Source organism: Lithobates pipiens, unplaced genomic scaffold (genome assembly GCF_037356315.1).
Source record: "Lithobates pipiens isolate NorthernLeopardFrog02 unplaced genomic scaffold, aLitPip1_a1.2 Scaffold_19, whole genome shotgun sequence".
NCBI lineage: Eukaryota > Metazoa > Chordata > Amphibia > Anura > Ranidae > Lithobates > Lithobates pipiens.
In genome coordinates this window covers 14,519,705-14,539,197 of record NW_027507764.1, presented here as the reverse complement: position 1 = coordinate 14,539,197, position 19,493 = coordinate 14,519,705, and the positions used below count along the sequence as shown (strand labels likewise).

The following is a 19,493-nucleotide window of genomic DNA, read 5'->3' as shown; positions in this document are numbered from 1 at the left end:
AACTAATTAATAATAAATAATAATCATAAAAAGGTTTTATTATTAGATAGTTACGTTCCAGACAAATTTAAAAGGGAATTCCAATACCTATAAATTAATAGTTAGTTATTATTTATGATTAAACAGATTTTATTTCTGATTTTCAAATTTTTGAATTTCCAAATTTCCGAAAAATCGGAAATCCAAAAATCTGAAATTCCGAAATTCGAAAGTTCGGAAATTCGAAAATTCAGAAATCCGAAAAATTGAAATTCAGAAATTGAAAAATTCAGAAATTTTGGAAATTCATATTGTAGCAAATTTTGAAATTTGGAAATTCTGAGATTTTGGAAATTGAAAAATTCAGAGATTTCGGAATTAACAAATTCGTCACAATTCGTTAAAAAACTAATTCGAAACTAAACAAATTGCACATGTCTAGGCACAACTGTGTGGTAGTGTGTGTGTTTATGACCCAATGGGTAAGAGCAACACAGCAATAACACAATATATTGTATATTTACCATTACCTGGGTATCCGCTACTCCACCAGCTGTAATGAGTAATAGTCTTACACGCCTTGTAACTTAACCACACAGTTTACTGGACACAGTTTACTGGTTTATTAGACATAGTGATAATTATGATATACAGAGTGAGAATAACATCAATCAAGGTGTGCATGTGTGAACCCAAAACTTTGATGGTCACTTGTTTTGAATATGCAGACAGGCGACAAGTGGGACTTATGCTCAATATGGTAAAACCTTGACACTGAGCACTTTCCCACCCACGCCTCAAAGCATACATGCACCAAATTAATAATGCAACATCAGGTGTAACACAATAAGGTAATACAATACAGATATTTATTTCGCCTACTCAAGGGCTCCCTCTAGGTTGCAACACACTTCTCAATATTGTTAAAGTGGGTTATAATGCTATATAACCACAGGTAAAAGTCTCTTGTCGTCTTCTTTCTTCAGCTAGCTTATTAGACTGCATTATTTATAATCCAGATAGCGAAACAACTAATTGTAGGTTGTACAGTGAGTAATACTTTGATAGTTGTACACTTGTGGAAAAAGGCAATTAGTATAACTCCTCCTTAGCGGTGGATGTATTGTAACATTAACTTATAGCACATGGACAGCAGTATGTTTAGGGTTGTTGTCCTGCTGGAAGGTGAACCTCCTCCCCAGTCTCAAGTCTTTTGTAGACTCTAACAGGTTTTCTTCTAAGATTGTCCTGTATTTGTCTCCATTCATCTTCCCATCAACTCTGACCAGCTTCCCTGTCCCTGCTGAAAAAAAGCATCCCCACCACATGATGCTGCCACCACCATGTTTCACGGTGTGTTTAGGGTGATGTGCAGTGTTAGTTTTCCTCCACACATAGCATTTTGCTTTTAGGCCAAAAATTTTAATTTTAGTCTTATCTGACCAGTGCACCTTCTTCCACATGTTTGCTGTGTCCCCCACATGGCTTCTCACAAACTGCAAATGGGACTTCTTGTGGCTGTCTTTCAACAATGTCTTTCTTCTTGCCACTCTTACATAAAGGTCAGATTTGTGGAGTGCACGACTAATAGTTGTCCTGTGGACAGATTCTCCCACCTGAGCTGTGGATCTCTGCAACTCCTCCAGAGTTACCATGGGCCTCTTGGCTGATTCTCTGATGAATGTTCTCCTTGCCCGGCCGGTCAGTTTAGGTGGATGGCCATGCCTTGGTAGGTTTGCAGTTGTGCCATACTCTTTCAATTTTCGGATGATGGATTAATCCGAGCTCCGTGAGATGTTCAAAGCTTGGGATATTTTTTATATAACCTAACCCTGCTTTATGCTTCTCCACAACTTTATCCCTGACCCGTCTGATGTGTTCCTTGGCCTTCATGATGCTGTTTGTTCACTAAGTGAAGTAACTGATCAATACAAACTATTGTTATCAGCTATGTATTAATTTGTCTAGTCCCTATGGATTAGTTAGTCTATTAATACTCTGAGCACATGCTATCATTAATATCACAATACCACAAAGTTAGCTATGAAACCAAATACATGGTCTAAGCTCAATCAAATCTCATTTATTTCCCAAGTAAATAATAAAAGCTTACATAAGGTATCCATAGAAATTACAAGAGTACATAGCATACAATCAGAATACAATGCAAGCAATACTTAGCAGGTCCTCGTGGCTGAGCCTCATGGTGGAGTGAGAGACAGCTCTCTTTGATGAATCCCTTTTTGATAAACACACCTCAGCCACACCACACCCCATTGCCCACCCCTTTGCTTGTGGACGAATCAGCGTCTCTGGGGCATCTCCTCCCCCAGGTTAAATATCTCTGACAGTCCTGATAATTGGCCTCTGGGGGGCAGTGTTTTTCCATGAATTGCAACTGCTCCGACTGAGTTCACATCTTGTGATTCGATCTCGGATGCCATTCCCACTCATTAGGCCCACCTTTTGTCCTCACAGACAGACCGAAGCCATCATTGTCCTAAATCTATTTGAAGCTTTGTGCACACCAGGTGGACTGAAGAGACTTCCTTTTGCTATGCAGATTCTATTTGGTGCCACATTCCTCTATACCTTTTAATCGTGTGGGACTGCAAGTATCAACACGGCTGAGCTTGGTTGTACAAACAGATGTGTAGAACATTAGATATATAACACTAATTCATGTTCAATTCCAACACTAAGGTTTTCTAACAAACCTCTGAGAGCTTCACAGAACAGCTGTATTTATACTGAGATTAAATTACACACAGGTTGACTCTATTTACTAATCAGGTGACTTCTGAAGGCAATTGGTTCCACTAGATTTTAGTTAGGGGTATCAGAGTAAAGGGGTCTGAATACAAATACACGCCCCACTTTTCAGCTATTTATTTGTAAAAATAAAAACATTTATCATTTTCCTTCCACTTCACAATTATGAGCCACTTTGTGTTTGTCTATCACATAAAATCCCAATAAAATACATTTATGTTTTTGGTTGTAACATGACAAAATGTGGAGAATTTCAAGCGGTGTGAATACTTTTCCAATACACTGCATTGTCTGCACATATATAACATCGTTGTTATCATTTATTGACAGTTCTGTTGAACTGGTTGACAAAATGAACTTTGCATATCCAAAAATTCAATTACAGTCGGCTGACTTTACACAGCCCCTCCCCCCTCCCCAGGATAATTAGGGATTGGATGGATTTTTAGGGATAAGTCAGACCAGGTTCCCCGCCCTCATTGAGGAGGGGATTTGGTGTGGGAGGAAATGTGTAAAGCAAACACCCATATAAATACAGAGGGGAGGCTATGAAAATTTCAGAAGCTTCAAGACTCTGTACAGGTAAGAACTTCATATGTAGAAATACCTGTTGGCGGGGGAGGGGGAGGGGATGAGGGCAACTGCTTAGGTTGCAAAGCACAAGGGGATACAAAGACATCCCAAAGGTATCAGAGAAATGAAAGTGTATCTAATGACAATTGTTTTAGTCAAATAGGATAAAGGAATAGTTAGGCTCCATTCACACCTATGCAAGTTCTACAGTACGCATGCGTTTTTTGTGCAACTTTTGTGTCTTGTTTAGGGGCAGCCCATTCATATCAATAGGCTGCCCTAAGGCTGGGTTCACACTGATGCGAATTGAATGTGGGTTTCCCCGCATCCAATTCGCATGACAGGCGAGTGCGACTGGCTATCAATGGAGCCGCTCCACATTGGAAAAGGGTCCCATGCATCTTTAGCTCAGTTTCAGGTGCGAATTCAGGCAAAAATTTGGACCTGATGCGCACCTGAATCGGTAAATAGACACGCACTGGACCCCCTGCTGTGACCCCCACCCGCATCAGTGTGAACCCAGCCTTAATGTGAAAATCGCACAAAAGTGCATATTCTTTTTTTAAAGTTGCACTGCACTAAAACACATGGCACTATGCAAGCATGCATTTTGGCGTGTGCACGGTTGCATGCCTGCAAAAGAGATGCACTTTTTTGCATGTTGTCTTTGTCGACATTGATGGGGGGCACTATGCCATTCTCCCCTAGGCAAGAAAGAGGGACATGCTGTGATGCAGCATTAAAAAGGAATAAGGAATCATTTTGTGGGGGAGAGAGGGAGGATCAGGGCCAAAACCGGGGGGCAGGAGGGACATGTGCCCGGAGTGCCACATTAAGACAGAAACATTGACAGTGGTATCGCTTTTCCTGTGGCCGGCCCATCTGAAGAGATGCCAGGAATGCCAGTGCAGAGACAGCTTAACCAATCAAACAGAGAGCTGGTAGCAAAGGAAGATTTCCACCTAGGGTTGCCACCTGTCCAGGATTCACCCGGACAGTTCAGGTTTGTAATAATGCGTCCGGGTTTCAGACTGCCTGAAACCTGGACACATTATTCAGACTGGACTATGGCTTCCCAGCAGGGTTGCTGGCTGCAGTTGTCTAAGCTGAGAGTATCTGTTACACTCTCTTTCATGCTGCCCAAAGCCAACACTAACAACCCCCTCATACACACAAACACATACGGAAGAAGAGAGAGGGCTTGATCTGCACCTCTTCCTCCTGCCCCTACCTCTCTGTGTCTGCCCACACTCAAATCCCCAGGGCTGTGCCTCAGAAAAGTAGAGTGGGGACTGGAAATTTGAAGTCCAGCAGGTGTTGAGAACAAGTGCCCCCCTGGTCCCCCACTAAGCACCAGGACCCCCATTTCCCCCCCTGTGCCCAGTTCCCCTTGTTCCCCCACTAAGCACCTGTGCACCCCTTTGTCCCCCCACTGAGCAACAGTGCCTCCTTCCTGTCCCCACTGAGCACCAGTACCCTCTTTCTCTCCTCACTGAACATCAGTGCCCCCCTTCCCTCTTCACTGGGCACCTTTGCTCCTATTGACTCCCCACTGAGCACCAGTGCCCTCTTTCTCTCCTCGCTTAGCACCAGTGCCCCCTTGTCTTCCAACTGAGCTCTAGGGCTCCTCTGGTCTCACCGCTTGTCCCCACCCACTCAGCACCACTGCCTACCTCTTTCCCCCAATCACCAGTGCCCCCTTCTCTCCCCACTGATCACCAGTGCCCCCATTCTCTCCCCACTGATCACCAGTGCTCCCTTGTTCCACTCCTGAGCACCAGTGCCCTCTTTTGTGCCCCTACTGAACACCTGCGCCCCCTGCTCACTCCCTTGAGCACCAGTGCCCCCTTTTGTCTCCCCACTCAGCACCAGTGCCTCCTTTGTTTTCCCACTGATCACCAGTGCCCCCTTGTCTCCCCACTGAGCACCAGTGCCCTCTCTTGTTCCCCCACTGAGCACCAGTGCTGTTTGCCCCCCCTCTGAGCACCAGTGCCCCCTTGTCTCCCCAGGGAGCACCAGTAACCCTATTTTGTCCCCCCCACTGAGCACCAGTGCCCCCTGCTCTCCCCACTGAGTACAAGTGCCCCTTCTCTCCCCACTTAGCACCAATGCCCCCTTTTGTCCCCCCACTGAGCAGCAATGCCTCCTTTCTCTCTCCACTGAGCACCAGCGCCCCCCTTGTTCCCCCACTGAGCACCAGTGCTTTTTTTGTCCTCCCAACTGAGCACCACTGCCATTCCTTTGTCCCCACATGGAGCACCACTGCTCCCCTTGTCCCCCCTCTGAGCACCAGTGCCTATCTTGTCCCCCCACTGAGCACCGGTGCTCCCTTGTCCTCCCACTGAGCACTGGTAACCCTCCTTTTCTCCCCACTGAGAACCAGAAGAACCAGATCCCCCATCTCCCCCCACTGATCACCATTTCCCCTCCTTTTTCATCCATTGAGCACCAGTGCCCCCTATTACCCCCCCCCCCCCCCACTAACCAGCAGTGCCCCCTTTCTCTCCCCACTGACCAGCAGTGCCTCCTATCTCTCCATACTGACCACCAGTGCTCTCCCTTAAAAAATAAAATAATAAAAAGTAAAAAACTGACACCATCCATTGCTCTACTGACACCAAACTCATCTAGCTTTGCCACTGGAAAGGAGAAACCAGGAGAAAAAGTTGTCTTTTGGGTGAAAGTCCAATTTAACCACTTGAGTTTGAGCCTGTAATACCTCTTCATTAAGCCCCGTACACACGAGCAGACTTTTCAACATCCAAAGTCCGACGGACTGAGTCCGTCAGACTATTCGATCGTGTGTGGGCTGCAACGGACTTTTGACTCGCCAAAGTCCGAAGGACTTTAGAATATGGAACATGCTTCAAATTTTTCCGAAGGAACTCCACTGGACCCGGTCCCTTCGAAAAATTCGCTCGTGTGTATGTTATTCCGATGGACTAAAACCGACGCTAGGGCAGCTATTGGCTACTGGCTATGAACGTCCTTATTCGAATCCAGTCGTACGTCATCACGTTCGAATCCGTCGGAGTTTAGTGTGATTGTGTGTGGCCAAGTCCGCTCAGCCGAAAAGTCCGTCAGAACTCCGTCGGAACTCCTTCGGAAGTCTGTCGGACATAAGTCCTCTCGTGTGTACGGGGCTTTAGGGATGAGCTGGATTGCCCTGCGTTCGGCTTTAGCAAGGTTCGGCAAACTTCAAAGAAGTTCAGATACCGAACCCGAACCCCATAGAAATGAATGAAAACGGAATCAGTGAAACAAAAACAAAGCCCATGCACAATGTAAAAAAACATTTTTTAAAAATCCACTTTGTCGTGTGCAATGATTTTTTTAACTACTACTACAAAAAAAAAAAATTCAAATGAGAAATGTGCATGAAAAAAAAATTTGGAAAAAAACATATTTTTTTTTTTTTACTCACCTTTTTATGCCTGTTGCTATGTGGTCCCTCAAAATCTGCCCCCTTCAGTGCCTGGGCTCCTGACGTCACTTCCCTTGGTGCAGAAAGGGAGATCACCTCTCCCCCTCCCTCTAGGCAATCATTTGGGACAGCATTCGCTTCTGCACGCAAGCTCGGCGGGACGGGGTGTGTTTAAAACTTTTTTTTTGTCTTTTTTTTTATTTTATTTTTGTTGGAAAAACAACTTTATTGAAAAGTATATGCATGGTACATAAATCAAATATGTAAAGACCTCTGCGCTACTAAAAGTGACAAGCGCTTAAATAAACGGAATTGCTGCAAAATCAAATAGCGATCACCAATCACATACAATAAAACGAATTTGTGCAAATTTTGCAGCTAATGCTCAAAACCTCTTACCACTTTGAATAAATAATGAGCTCTGTAAACAATTAATTCAACAGAATACAGTGAGTTAATATAAAGTGCTCAGAATAAAAAAGTGCTGACAATCCATAAAGTGCTATAATGTGCTAATAGTCCATAAAGTGAAAAAATAAATTTAAAGTGCTAAAGAAGTGCAAAAGTCGCTAATGTCAATAAAATATTCCAAGAATGACATCCAAATGAGTGCGCATCCTCTTATTAACGAGATTCCCACTGTTGTGCGATGGTAGAAATTCCACTGGTACGCTTACCGTGCTCACAGTGCTCTTACCTTAAGACACCTTTCACACTGGGGCATTTTTCAGGCGTTTTTCAGGTGCTTTAGCCTTAAAAAAAGCGCTTGAAAGAAGCCTCATCTGCAGTCCCAATGTGAAAGCCCAAGTGCTTTAAGAGCCCTTTCACAATGTCAGCGCCCGAAAAATGCTGGTAAAGCGCCGCCTAAACTAGCAGCGCTTTACCAGCATTTTTCGAGCGTTATTGGGGCACTTTTAACCCCTGCTAGTGGCCAAATAAAGAGTTAAAAGCGCCCACAAAACGCTGCTGTCAGTAGCGTTTTTCAGGCGTTTTTCAGGCGTTTTACAGGCGCTTCCCATTGATTTCAATGGGAAGAGGCGCTTTAGGAGCGTTGTACTCCCCGCTCCAAAAGCGCTGCAAAGAAGCTGCTTGCAGGACTTTTTTTGACGCCCTGCCAGCACAGCGCCTCAGTGTGAAAGCACTTGGGCTTTTACATTGGGATTGCAGTTGCAGCTTCTTTCAGGCGCTTTTTTTAACGCTAAAGCGCCGGAAAAACGCCCCAGTGTGAAAGGGATCTCGGTGTGAAAGCACTTGGGCTTTTACATTGGGATTGCAGTTGTGGCTTCTTTCAGGCGCTTTTTTTAACGCTAAAGCGCATGAAAATTCCTGAAAAACGCCCCAGTGTGAAAGGGGTCTAAAGGCAATTAAATGGAGCCTTAAATGAGTGCTTTGGTCATCTATATAGGCTTATGGATCCATATAACTGTGTCAACTGCAGAGATGAGCTTCCAGTGTGATGTAGGAGGAATACTCATATAGGTAAACAGTATCCGCGTGAAAAAAAATATATATAAAACTCCAATAGTGTATTACCCCAATAAATAAAAATTAATTTAATAGGCTTAAAAATGGCTGCTTACATTTAGCATAAAAAATATTGTCCAGACATATCATACATTGGCGTTCGCCGCTACCACCTATGTTACTTCCGGTATTGCAATGTTTACTTCCGGTCAAAGGTAACGACTTCCGGGTTCACTGCGATTGCTTCCGACGCGTGCTTACGTCCTACGCGTTACGTCACGTACCTCGTGACTTCATCAGGGAAGCTGATTGGACGGAGTCCTCATCCCTTTATATGTAATGGACAGGAAGTGCTAAAACCGCCATCTTGCTAAAGGTCAGCAAGCAAGATGAAAAACGCGACCAAGTTACTACAAAATATTCATAAAAAGGAATCTTAATGGTAGAATCCAAATATAAATATATAAATATCAGCTTTTTCTTTGTCTGCTGTGTTTGCTGAGTTTTTGATGTGATCTTCCAATAAAGAAAGGTAGTTTTTCTAAAGAGTGCGGCAGTCCAGAGTCTATTTTCGCTGTCGGCAATTGCCAGCACCTGTGGCTTCCGGGCCAAGAGAACAGTTCACATTCTGTATGTGTGCTCCTGGAGCAGTGGGACTTTTTCTTCTGTAGCAAGAGGAGTCTAGGCTCAGGGAAGTCATCACAAGTACTTGAAGCATATCCCTTTATGCAAACATGAGGAGTTAGAGATTTGGGGCATAGGGACCCAGAAATGCCCATACGACGGATACATACCCATCAAGATAACCTTTGATACTTTCCTGGCTGGAAAAACCAGAGACTTTTGACACGTTGGAGGTTGTCTGCCCCTGACCGCCTGGGGTAGGCCAAAATTATTTGTTAATAGGAACCAACAACAATCTTGTGAGGGGACTACTCACTCCACTGTCCGTGGAGGGCACTCCAGTAGGGAAGATCCACCCTCAGCTATGACAGGCCTTTTAGCAAGTGTTGCAGGAGAAGAAGGCCCCGCCATGGAAGGAGTAGGAAGACTGTGGCGATTGGATTGCAGCCAGGCCAGAGGGCCTGCTTGAAGGCCACTGTTAAGCTATCATGGGACCAGCCGGGCCCGTATGTGGCGGTGGAAGTCGATTCAGCAGAAGATGTGGGAATATAATTGGTATTGAGAAGCAGGAGGCGAATCCCTACAGTGTGAGGAATAGGGATGGGCTTTATGTTCGGCTAGTTCACCAAACCGCAAACATTTTGGGTGTTCGCGGCAAATTTGAAAGCCGCGGAACACCCTTTAAAAGTCTATGGGAGAAATTAAATGTGCTAATTTTAAAGGCTTATATGCATGGTATTGTCATAAAAAGTGTTTGTGGGCCCGGGTCCTGCCCCAGGAGACATGTATCAATGCAAAAAAAAGTTTTAAAAATGTCAGTTTTTCCAGGAGCAGTGATTTTATTAATGCTTAAAGTGAAACAATAAAAGTGAAATATTCCTTTAAATTTCGTACCTGAGGGGTGTCTATAGTATGCCTGTAAAGTAAGCATGTTTCCCATATTTAGAACAGTCTGACAGCAAAATTACATTTCTAAAGGAAAAAAGTCATTTAAAACTACTCGCGTCTATAATGAATAATGAATTGTCGGTTCGACAATACACATAAAAATTCATTGATAAAAACAGCATGGAATTTTCACACAGGGGAACCCCAAACCAAAATGTAAAAAATAAAATGCGTGGGGGTCCCCCTAAATTCCATACCAGGCCCTTCAGGTCTGGTATGGATATTAAAGGAAACCCCACGCCAAAAAAAAAAGGCATGGGGGTCCCCCTCAAAATCCATACCAGACCCATGATTTTAAGGGGATTTTTTTTTAATGGCGTGGGGTCCCCCCAAAAATCCATACCAGACCTTTATCCGAGCACACAACCAGGCATGCCACAGGAAAAGAGGGGGGGACAAGAGAGAGGCCCCCCTCCCTCCTGAACTGTAGCAGGCCATATGCCCTCATCTTTGGGAGGGTGCTTTGGGATAGTGGCCCCCCAAAGCCCCTTGTCCCCATGTTGATGGGGAGAAGGGCCTCATCCCCACAGCCCTTGGCCAGTGGTTGTGGGGGTCTGCGGGCGGCAGGGCTTATTGGAATCTGGAAGCCCCCTTTAACAAGGGGACCCCCAGATCCCACCCCCTGTGTGTGTGGGGAGGGGCGCTGTGCTGCTTGAGACACTGTGCACAATAGAGTGGATTGCTGGAAACAAACCCTGGAGTTGTTTTTATGCTATACTATACACTGGCTTGTCTGAGTGTTATCTATGATACATCTAATGCAAGAGCATACCAGGAAATTATTGTATTTATAAACTGCCTCAATCCCCAACATCCAGGTATATTACGGACTGGTCCTTACTTTATTCCTTTTGCTGTCACATGGGTGTTGTCCCCATCATTTTTCTACAGGACTTTATCTTTGGCAATTTATATGGAATGATCACGGACTGTTTCTGTTTGTTTTTCAGCCGTTACGCTTCTTTTTCAGGTGCCATTATTTTCCATCCAGGCTGTCTCTTCCATTATCAGCAGTTATTTACTTTATCGGGGTTCCCCTTATATATTAGCCCTTGTACACACGGTCAGAGAATCCGTCGGAATGTGTCCTATCGGACCGTGTCGTCGGATAATCCGACTGTGTGTGGTATGCATCGGACTGATTCTGTCTGAATATCCGTCGGACCCAATTTTCCAACATGTTGGAAATATTTCCCGACCAACTGGGCCGATCAGACATACTCCGATCATGTGTAGAGAATTTTGATAGGACAAAGTGCCACGCATGCTCAGATCAAATTCCTACATCAAAGCTATTGGCTACTAGCCTGAATGTAGTCCCATCGTAACGAAATAACGTCATCACGTTCTGAAAGATCGGATTTTTCGCCAACTTTGTCCGACCGTGTGTATGCAACAGTTTCGGACAAGATCCGACGGACAAAATCCGACGGGCAGAATCCGACGGATTTGGTTGTGGAAATCTCCGACCGTGTGTACAGGGGCTAAGTCAGTTTCCTCTCGAGGCACAGTCTCTCCCCCTCCCCCCTTCCACTTCCCCTTTCCCCCTTCCCCCTTCCCTTTCCATCCATACCATGGGCTCAAGCTTCCCAGGGACCCTTATATGGATGCTCATGCCTTATTTTTTACAATTGTGTTTCATTCCATACGTCATTGGTGTGACATGTGCACCCATATACAGATTCTTGGTGTCCGGACAATTATTTGTTTTTCATTTTTGTGTGTTTTGTCTATGTCCTGTGCTGTTTGTAGCCACACCCAGAGGTGACTTGATGCTGGTGTCTCTGGCTGTTTGTCAAGTTTTTTTTACAGTATCCACATTATTTTCTCCTATTAAGTTGTGATTTGGCCATCATTCAGGAGATGAAGGTGGACCTGAACATTGGGGAAACTGGTGATTGGTGGGGGGGTTATGTCTGCAGCCTGTGCAGCGATTGGCCAGCTAGGTAAGATAAACCTTGTCCCAGGAGAGCATCTGTCAGTCCTGGGCACAATCACACCAACCCCACTGGTTCACCATGTCCGATAACCTGCAGACCATTGGCTCGCTGAAGATCTTCTGCCCCAGAGGGTTTGATGGGGACACTCTTAAGGTGAGACTATGGGCGGGCAATGCAGGGGTCTGAGGAGGAAAGAGAGGTGGTCCTATGTAATGATGGGGGGGGCAAGTATGGGGAATGGGTAATGATGGGGTAGAATGGGGAAGAATGTCCTGTGTAATGTTAAGGGTAGTATAGGGAAGGGGGTCCTGTGTAATGATGGGGTAGTGAGGGGGTGCTGTGTACTGATGGGGGTAGTATGAGCGAGGGGGTGCTGTATAATGATGGGGGTAGTATGAGGGAGGGGGTGCTGTGTAATGATGGGGGAAGTAAGGGGGAGGGGGTCCTGTCTAATTATGGGGGTAGTATGGGGAAGGGGTCCTGTGTAATGATGGGGTAGAGTGGGGAGGAATGTCCTGTGTAATGTTGAGGGTAGTATAGGGAAGGGGGTCCTGTGTAATGATGGGGGTAGTGAGGGGGTGCTGTGTACTGATGGGGGTAGTATGAGGGAGGGGGTGCTGTGTAATGATGGGGGTAGTAAGGGGGGGGGTCCTGTCTAATTATGGGGGTAGTATGGGGAAGGGGTCCTGTGTAATGATGGGGTAGTATGGGGAGGGGGTCCTGTGTAATAGGAGAGTAAAATTGCACGGGGAGGGCAAGAAAATGTTTGCCCAGGGTCCAATCAATGTTAAAGACGGCCCTGTATAGAAGCATTAGAGATACCACCTGTATATATGATGCTCAGTTCCCGCTCAACTTGTTTGAATGTCCCTAGAATATGAAGCCTTTACTGACTGGGGACGGAGGAGAAAGACATTCCTGGAGTTATTTTCTAAAGACTGTTTTTATTATAATCATTCAATTAACCTATTGATTGATTCATTGTAGACAAATATATTTCTGTATTATTTTACTGTTTTAGAATGATAACTGACTCTGTGTGTCCTGATGTCTCCTCCAGAATGAAGACTTTGGTGGCTTTTCTATTCCTGGGCTCTTTGGGTTTGGCTTGGTGCAATCCTGAACCTGGAGGTAAGTAAGGAATGATATAAATCCAGAAAATAACTGTGGTGCACTAGATGGGGTGGGGGGGGGGGGGTTGTTGGGTGGTCTAAATTCTTTCTCAAGGCAGAAGCTAGTAAATAAAAATAACTCCTGGAAGATTTCTGTTAACGGCCCTAAATATGTTTTACAAGGTGATCATTTACAATCACTTTAAAGAGGAACTGCAGTCTGCTGACATAATTTGTAATAAAAACATCTTTGCCATTCTGGAGCTTCCCTCCAACCATTTTGCATATTATTTTATATATACTGGGAAATATGCTGCAGAAATCTCCCTCTACTGAGTCTGGCTGCAGCCATTTTAACTGTGGGCAGCTGAAGCTGCTGCCTGTTCACTTCCTGGATTTACACAGACACACAGAGGCACACCTCCAGCTCTCATTGGCACTCTTATGACTCCCCCCCCCCCCTTCCTGGCAAACTCTCACAAGAGCGAGAGAGAGAGAGAGAGCTGTGCATGATGTCATAAGCCTAGGCTAATGACCAGACAAAAAACAGGAAGTGGGCTGTATAAGGTAGACTTGTGCACAATGGAAAATTTTGTTTAGTTTCGGTTCGTTGTCATTCGTAAAATACATAATTTCGTTCTGTTACATTCATTATGTTACGTTAATATGTTTTCAGTTAATTCGTTATTATTCGTAGAGTGTTGAATTCATTCGTTCATATTCGTTGAAATTCGCTATATATGTATGTATAGACATTCGTGATAATGATTCGTAGTTTGGAAAGCCGTTTGTTTATTGAATCTTTTAACACACACAATGACAACGTCTCTTCTCCTCGGCTCAAATTCAATACAACACCCTTCTAACTCAGTTCTCAGGAATGCACTTTGCCAGTAATCCATCCTCCGGCACAAAATTAATTAGCTGATTGGACTATAAGATTTACTTTGAGCTGACCTTTTGTTTCATTAGATCTTTAACCACTTGAGACCCGCACTACGTCTATTGACGTCATGGGGTTTCGCTGGTTATATCTAAATGATGCCCGAGTCCACAGACATCATTCAGATATTGCCGTTTTCAGCCGGCGATTCCCTGCACCATAAGAACGATCATAGCAGCTGTTCCGCCGCTTGATCGTTCTTACGGGCGGCGGGAGGGGACACCCCCCCTCCCGCCGCCCTCCGGTGCGTCTACTGACTCACCGTTTCCATCGGTGAGTCGGTCACAGGATCCGCCGGCCCCAGCATGTGATCATAGAGATTTCCGGTGGACTAGATTGTCCCCGGAGTCTCTATGATCGTTCGGAGGCCGGGCGCGATGTTATGACGTCACGCCCGACCTCGGTATTCAAATTAACGGCGCCGATCTGGCTAGGAAGCCATGATTGTTTTTTTTTTTTTTTTTTTTTTTTTTTTTTTTTATTCTTCCCAGCCTAGAGGTGAGATATGGGGTCTTATTGACCCCATATTTCACTGTAAATAGGTCCGATCGTGCCATATTCCTATTACAAGGGATGTTTACATTCCTTGTAATAGGAATAAAAGTTATTTTTTTTTTTTTAAAGTGTAAAACAAAAAAAAAAAAATAATAATTTTAAGCGCTCCTGTCCCCGTGAGCTCGCACACAGAAGCGAACGCATACGTAAGTCCCGCCCACATATGAAAACGGTGTTCAAACCACACATGTGAGGTATCGCCGCGAACGTTAGAGCGAGAGCAATAATTCTAGCCCTAGACCTCCTCTGTAACCCAAAACATGTAACCAGTAAAAAAATTTAAACGTCGCCTATGGGGATTTTTAAATACCAACGTTTGGTGCCATTCCACGAGCGCGTACAATTTTGAAGCGTGACATGTTGGGTATCTATTTACTCGGCGTATCCTCCTCTTTCACATTATGCAAAAAAATTGGGCTAACTTTACTGTTTTTTTTGCGCTTTTTTTTAAGCATGAAACTTTTTTTTTCTGAAAAAAAACGCGTTCGAAAAATTGCTGCGCAAATACCGTGTGAGATAAAAAGTTGCAATGACCGCCATTGTATTCTCTAGGGTCTTTGCTAAAAAAACATATATAATGTTTGGGGGTTCTATGTAATTTTCTAGCAAAAAAATTTAGGAATTTTACATGTAGGAGAGAAATGTCAGAATTGGCCTGGGTCTGAAGTGGTTAAAGAATTACCGAATTTATTCAAATTCAATCGAATTCATTCGTTATATTTCTTTCCTATTCGTTGTTATTCGTTATTTTTTTATTCGGATGCATTCGAATGTCCGAAAAATGCAAAATTCGGCCGAATTTCGATTCGTTACGAAACGAATTGCACAAGCCTAGTATAAGGTATTTACTGGCAGAAAACAAATGTTTTACCATCCAAAGTTAAAACAACACAGGCAGAGGATTTAATAGATGGAAAGGTGAAAAAATGACTGAAGGTCCGCTTTAAGCTGTCAAAAAAATTCCAGTCTGACGGTGTTTATAAAACGCTTGCTCAGAGGCTACAGAAAGATACAATGTAACATATTGTTACTTTTGTATCATTCTGTTCATTTATCTGCAGATCAAAGGGATAAACGTCTATCTGCAGATGTGTAGCCAAGTCCAGAGCCCCCTTTGGTCTAATGAGAACCTCCAGAATTAGGGATAGCTGACATCCTTCTATGTAGAGTGCATTACGAAGCATGGCGTGTGTAATCCAAGGTAGATTCATGGACGCCAGAAACTTCTTGAGTACTAATAAGCTGTGGATCTGCTGAACAGGGGTACTAATGAGTTGGTGGTCTGTTCAGTGGGGGGTTCTACTGAGCCCCTTTAAAATAAAGGGATTTATTGTCTCTTAAACAGAACTGTGGGAGAGAGGGTTTAGGGCCAGGACACCCTTTAGTAGTTTCAATGTAAATTGGTAGACTCCGAGACTTCTATAGGTAGACAGCCATGCAGGGAAAGGTACCGAGCTGGACACCACATCTGCATGTGTAGACTCGCTGTTTCCTTTGGCAACAATCTTGAACAGTTCGTAACAAAAGGTTACAATGAACTCTTTCACTTCCTCTACAATCACCTCTTGTAGAACTTCACTCAACTGAGCTCCCAGTCTCTCTCACTAGACCCGCTGATCCAATGGCACTGGATCTCCTGAGGTCTTCTAATCTTCTGAGTATCTTCCTCAAGCGTCACCCCCGCGTCCCTTCTGGGTCCCTAGCTTGGCACTCACAGATACTCCTCAAGTGTCACCCCACTGGCTCGCTCGGTCCCTGGCTTGGCACACAAGGCTGCTCTGCAAGTCTCGCCTCCACTGGCTGGGTCCCTGGCCCTGGATACTCAGACTGCCTAGCAGCCAGATGTCTCTGGGATAGGCTTCAGGCTCTGGTCTAACAGCACACCACACGTCCACCCAGACAGCCATCCAGGTGGCACAGAATCACCTGACCTAACCCAAATAAATAGGCTCTCCCAGCAGGCTAAGGGACCCAAGAAAATCCCTGCCCATTGGCTGAGACACCCCATCTATTCCTAATCTCTTGTCTTATCTAATGCCACCAGATACCCGGCCATCTAGTGACAGAAGCGAGAAGTGCAGCAATTCCAGAATTAGGGTGTAATCAATTGATCTCCTATCAATTGGCCAAGGTAACTGTACCTGGCAGATAAATTTACTAGCAACCCTGCATAAACATCAGGGTTCTACAGATGAAGTCAGTTTAACCGCTGAAGGACCGCCCCACGTACATATACTGTGGCAGAGCGGCCCTTAAGCGCAAAATCACGTACTTGTACATGATTTCAGCTTCAGGGTCTGGGGCGCCAGCGACCCGCTCTCACTGTGATTGGACACAGCTGGAGCCAATCAGCAGGTACAGCAGGCCGGATGTCTGCCAGGGACCTGCTGATCATTCCCAAGGCAAAACAGGATGGTGGTCTGCCAATGTAAACAAAGCAGATCGCTGTTCTGTGACAGGAGAAGACAGAGATCTGTGTTTCTGCTAAGCAAGAACGCAGATCTCTGCCTTCCCACAGTACAAACACCTCCCCACATTTGGAAAGCACTCCCTAGGGACACATTTAACCCTTTGATCGACCCCCATGTTAACCCCTCCCCTGCCACACAGTACAGTGGCAGTTCCTATTTTTAGCACTGATCACTGTATTAGTGTCACTGGTCCCCAAAAAAGTGTCAAAAGTGTCACTTGGTGTCTAATTTGTCTGCCGCAATCTCGCAGTCCCACTATAAGTTGCTGATTGCCGCCATTACTAAGGAAAATAAATCTATAAAAATTCCATAAAAATATCCCATAGTTTGTAGACGTGATAACTTTTGCTCAAACCAATCAATATACGCTTATTGGGATTTTTTTTACCAAAAATATGTAGCAGAATACATATTGGCCTAAATTATTAAGAAATACATTTTTTTATAGGATATGTTTTAGACCTCTTTGACATTGGGGAATTTTTCAGGCGTTTTTCAGGCACTTTAGAGTTAAAAAAAAGCGCCTGTAAAGTGCTTGAAAGAAGCCTCATCTGCAATCCCAATGTGAAAGCCCCGAGTGCTTTAAGAGCCCTTTCACACTGCCAGTGCCTGAAAAACGCTGGTAAAGCGCCGCTTAAACTAGTGGTGCTTTACCAGAATTTTTTGAGCGCTAGTGGGGCGCTTTTAACCCCCTGCTAGTTGCCAAATAAAGAGTTAAAAGCGCCCACATAGCACCGCTTTGCAGGCATTTTGCAGGCGCTTTGCAGGCGCTTTGCAGGCGCTTTCCATTATTTTCAATGGGAAGGGGCGCTTTAGGAGCCGTGTATTCATCGCTTCAAGAGCGCTGTTATAGCATAAAGTAAAAAATCTTTTTTTTTTTCAAGATTGAAATTGTTTATAGCACAGAAAATAAAAAGCGTAGTGGTGATCAAATACCACCAATAGAAAGCTCTATTTGTGGGAAATAAAAGACGTACATTTTATTTGGGTACGGCGTCGCAGAACCGTGCAATTGTCAGTTAAATTATTGCAGTGCCGCAAAAAAAAAAAAAACGGCCTGGTCGTGAAGGGGGTAAAACCTTCCAGAGCTGAAGTACGTATAGTGTTTGTCAAGGGTGAAGGTTGTTTACCTTAATGCATATGCATGAAGGTAAAAAATCTTCAGTGGGCGGCTCCCCCTTAGCCCCCCCCCAATATTATCTTAGCGTGATCTTGAACCAGTGATGTGCACAAGAACCAAGGCTCTCCTAGGTCTCTCCCTCCTGATTGGCTGAGATGCCAATGTTAATTACAGCCAGTGAGGTGGGAGTGGGGGTTGGGCTGAGCCATGCTCTATGTATCTTATAGATGCAGAGAGCCGGCTCAGGAGCGAGCACACACGAGTGTCGCCACAGCAAGCGGCTTGCTATTGGGGGCACTGGGTCAGGGGGAAGGGCCCAGAGCTCTGGGGGTAGAAGGTGAGAGAAGGGGCCGCTCTGTGCAAAACCACTGCACAGAGCATGTAAGTATGACATGTTTGTAAAGGAAAAAAATAAAATAACAATCACTTTAAAGCCGACCTTCAGTCATTTTTTTCATCTTTCCATCTATTAAATCTTCTGCCCTTGTTGTTGTTTAAACTTTGGATAGTAAAACGTTTTCTTTCTGCCAGTAAATACCTTATACAGCCCACTTCCTGTTTCTTGTCTGGTCATTAGCCTGGGCTTATGATATTATGCACAGCTCTCTCTCTTACTCTAGTGAGAGTTTGCCAGGAAGGGAGAGGGGGGAGAGTCATAAGAGGGCCAATGAGAGCTGCAGAGCTGGAGGTGTGCCTCTGTTTAAATCCAGGAAGTGAACAGGCAGCAGCTTCATCTGCCCACAGTTAAAATGGCTGCAGCCAGACTCGGGGAGGGAGATTTCTGAAGCATATTTGGCAAGTACAGAATCACAGTATATATAAAGTAATATGCAAAGTGGTTGGAGGGAAGCTTCAGAATGGAAAAGATGTTTTTATTACAAATGATGTGAGCAGACTGCAGCTCTTCTTTAAGCAACTTGAGAATTTGATTTTGCATCACTTGTCTGTTAGACGGTTGTCCCAGAACAGGAAGTTAATGGAAATCTCTCTATCAGAGCCCTGGATAGCATTAAGGCTTCATGTAGACTGGCATAAACAATGCTGCTGTTAGAGGTGTCTGGCATTTCCTGTTTTCTCTTTTTTACACCTCTGAAAGTAGTTCTGAGTTGTCCAATGCATGTATGCACACTGTGTCATTTACTAAGATGAATGCGCTGCGCCGGTTCATACCTTAATTGGTGCGCCAGATCAATTATTAAGTGAGCGTATGAACCGGCGCACACATAAGTGCAACAGATGATAATATGCCATTGATAATAGCGCACGCCCTATCATTAACAGTCCATTCACACAGGGGCAACGCGACTTCCAGCGCGACTTTGGGAGGCAACTTGGACACGACTTGAGTATGAATCACAGCGCGACTTCAACACGACTTTAAGTTGCCCCAGGCCAGGCAACTTTAATTTTAAATAAAAAACCGGCATGGGTTCCCCTCCAAGAGTTCCCCCTCAAAATCCATACCAGGTTCTTCAGCCCCCCCAAAGCACCCTGTCCCCATGTTGATGAGGACAAGGGCCTCATGCCCACAACCCTTGCCCGATGGTTATGGGGGTCTGTGGGCGTGG

The 19,493-nt window shown here is 44.7% G+C and overlaps 1 protein-coding gene across 2 annotated transcripts in view; it reads left to right on the top strand.

The window, feature by feature from the left end:
• Positions 1-3,240: 3,240 nt before the first annotated feature.
• LOC143997913 (pentraxin fusion protein-like) overlaps positions 3,241-19,493 on the top strand; it is a 29,508-nt gene continuing 13,255 nt past the window's right edge. Inside the window, exons 1-2 of one of the 2 annotated variants that reach the window (XM_077493735.1) lie at positions 3,241-3,333; positions 12,785-12,855. In XM_077493735.1, the coding sequence (XP_077349861.1) occupies positions 12,786-12,855 (70 nt within the window). In that variant the 5' untranslated portion in view covers positions 3,241-3,333; position 12,785. Of the gene's footprint in view, positions 3,334-12,745; positions 12,856-19,493 lie in introns of both variants that reach the window. The other variant, XM_077493734.1, reaches the window with a different exon arrangement.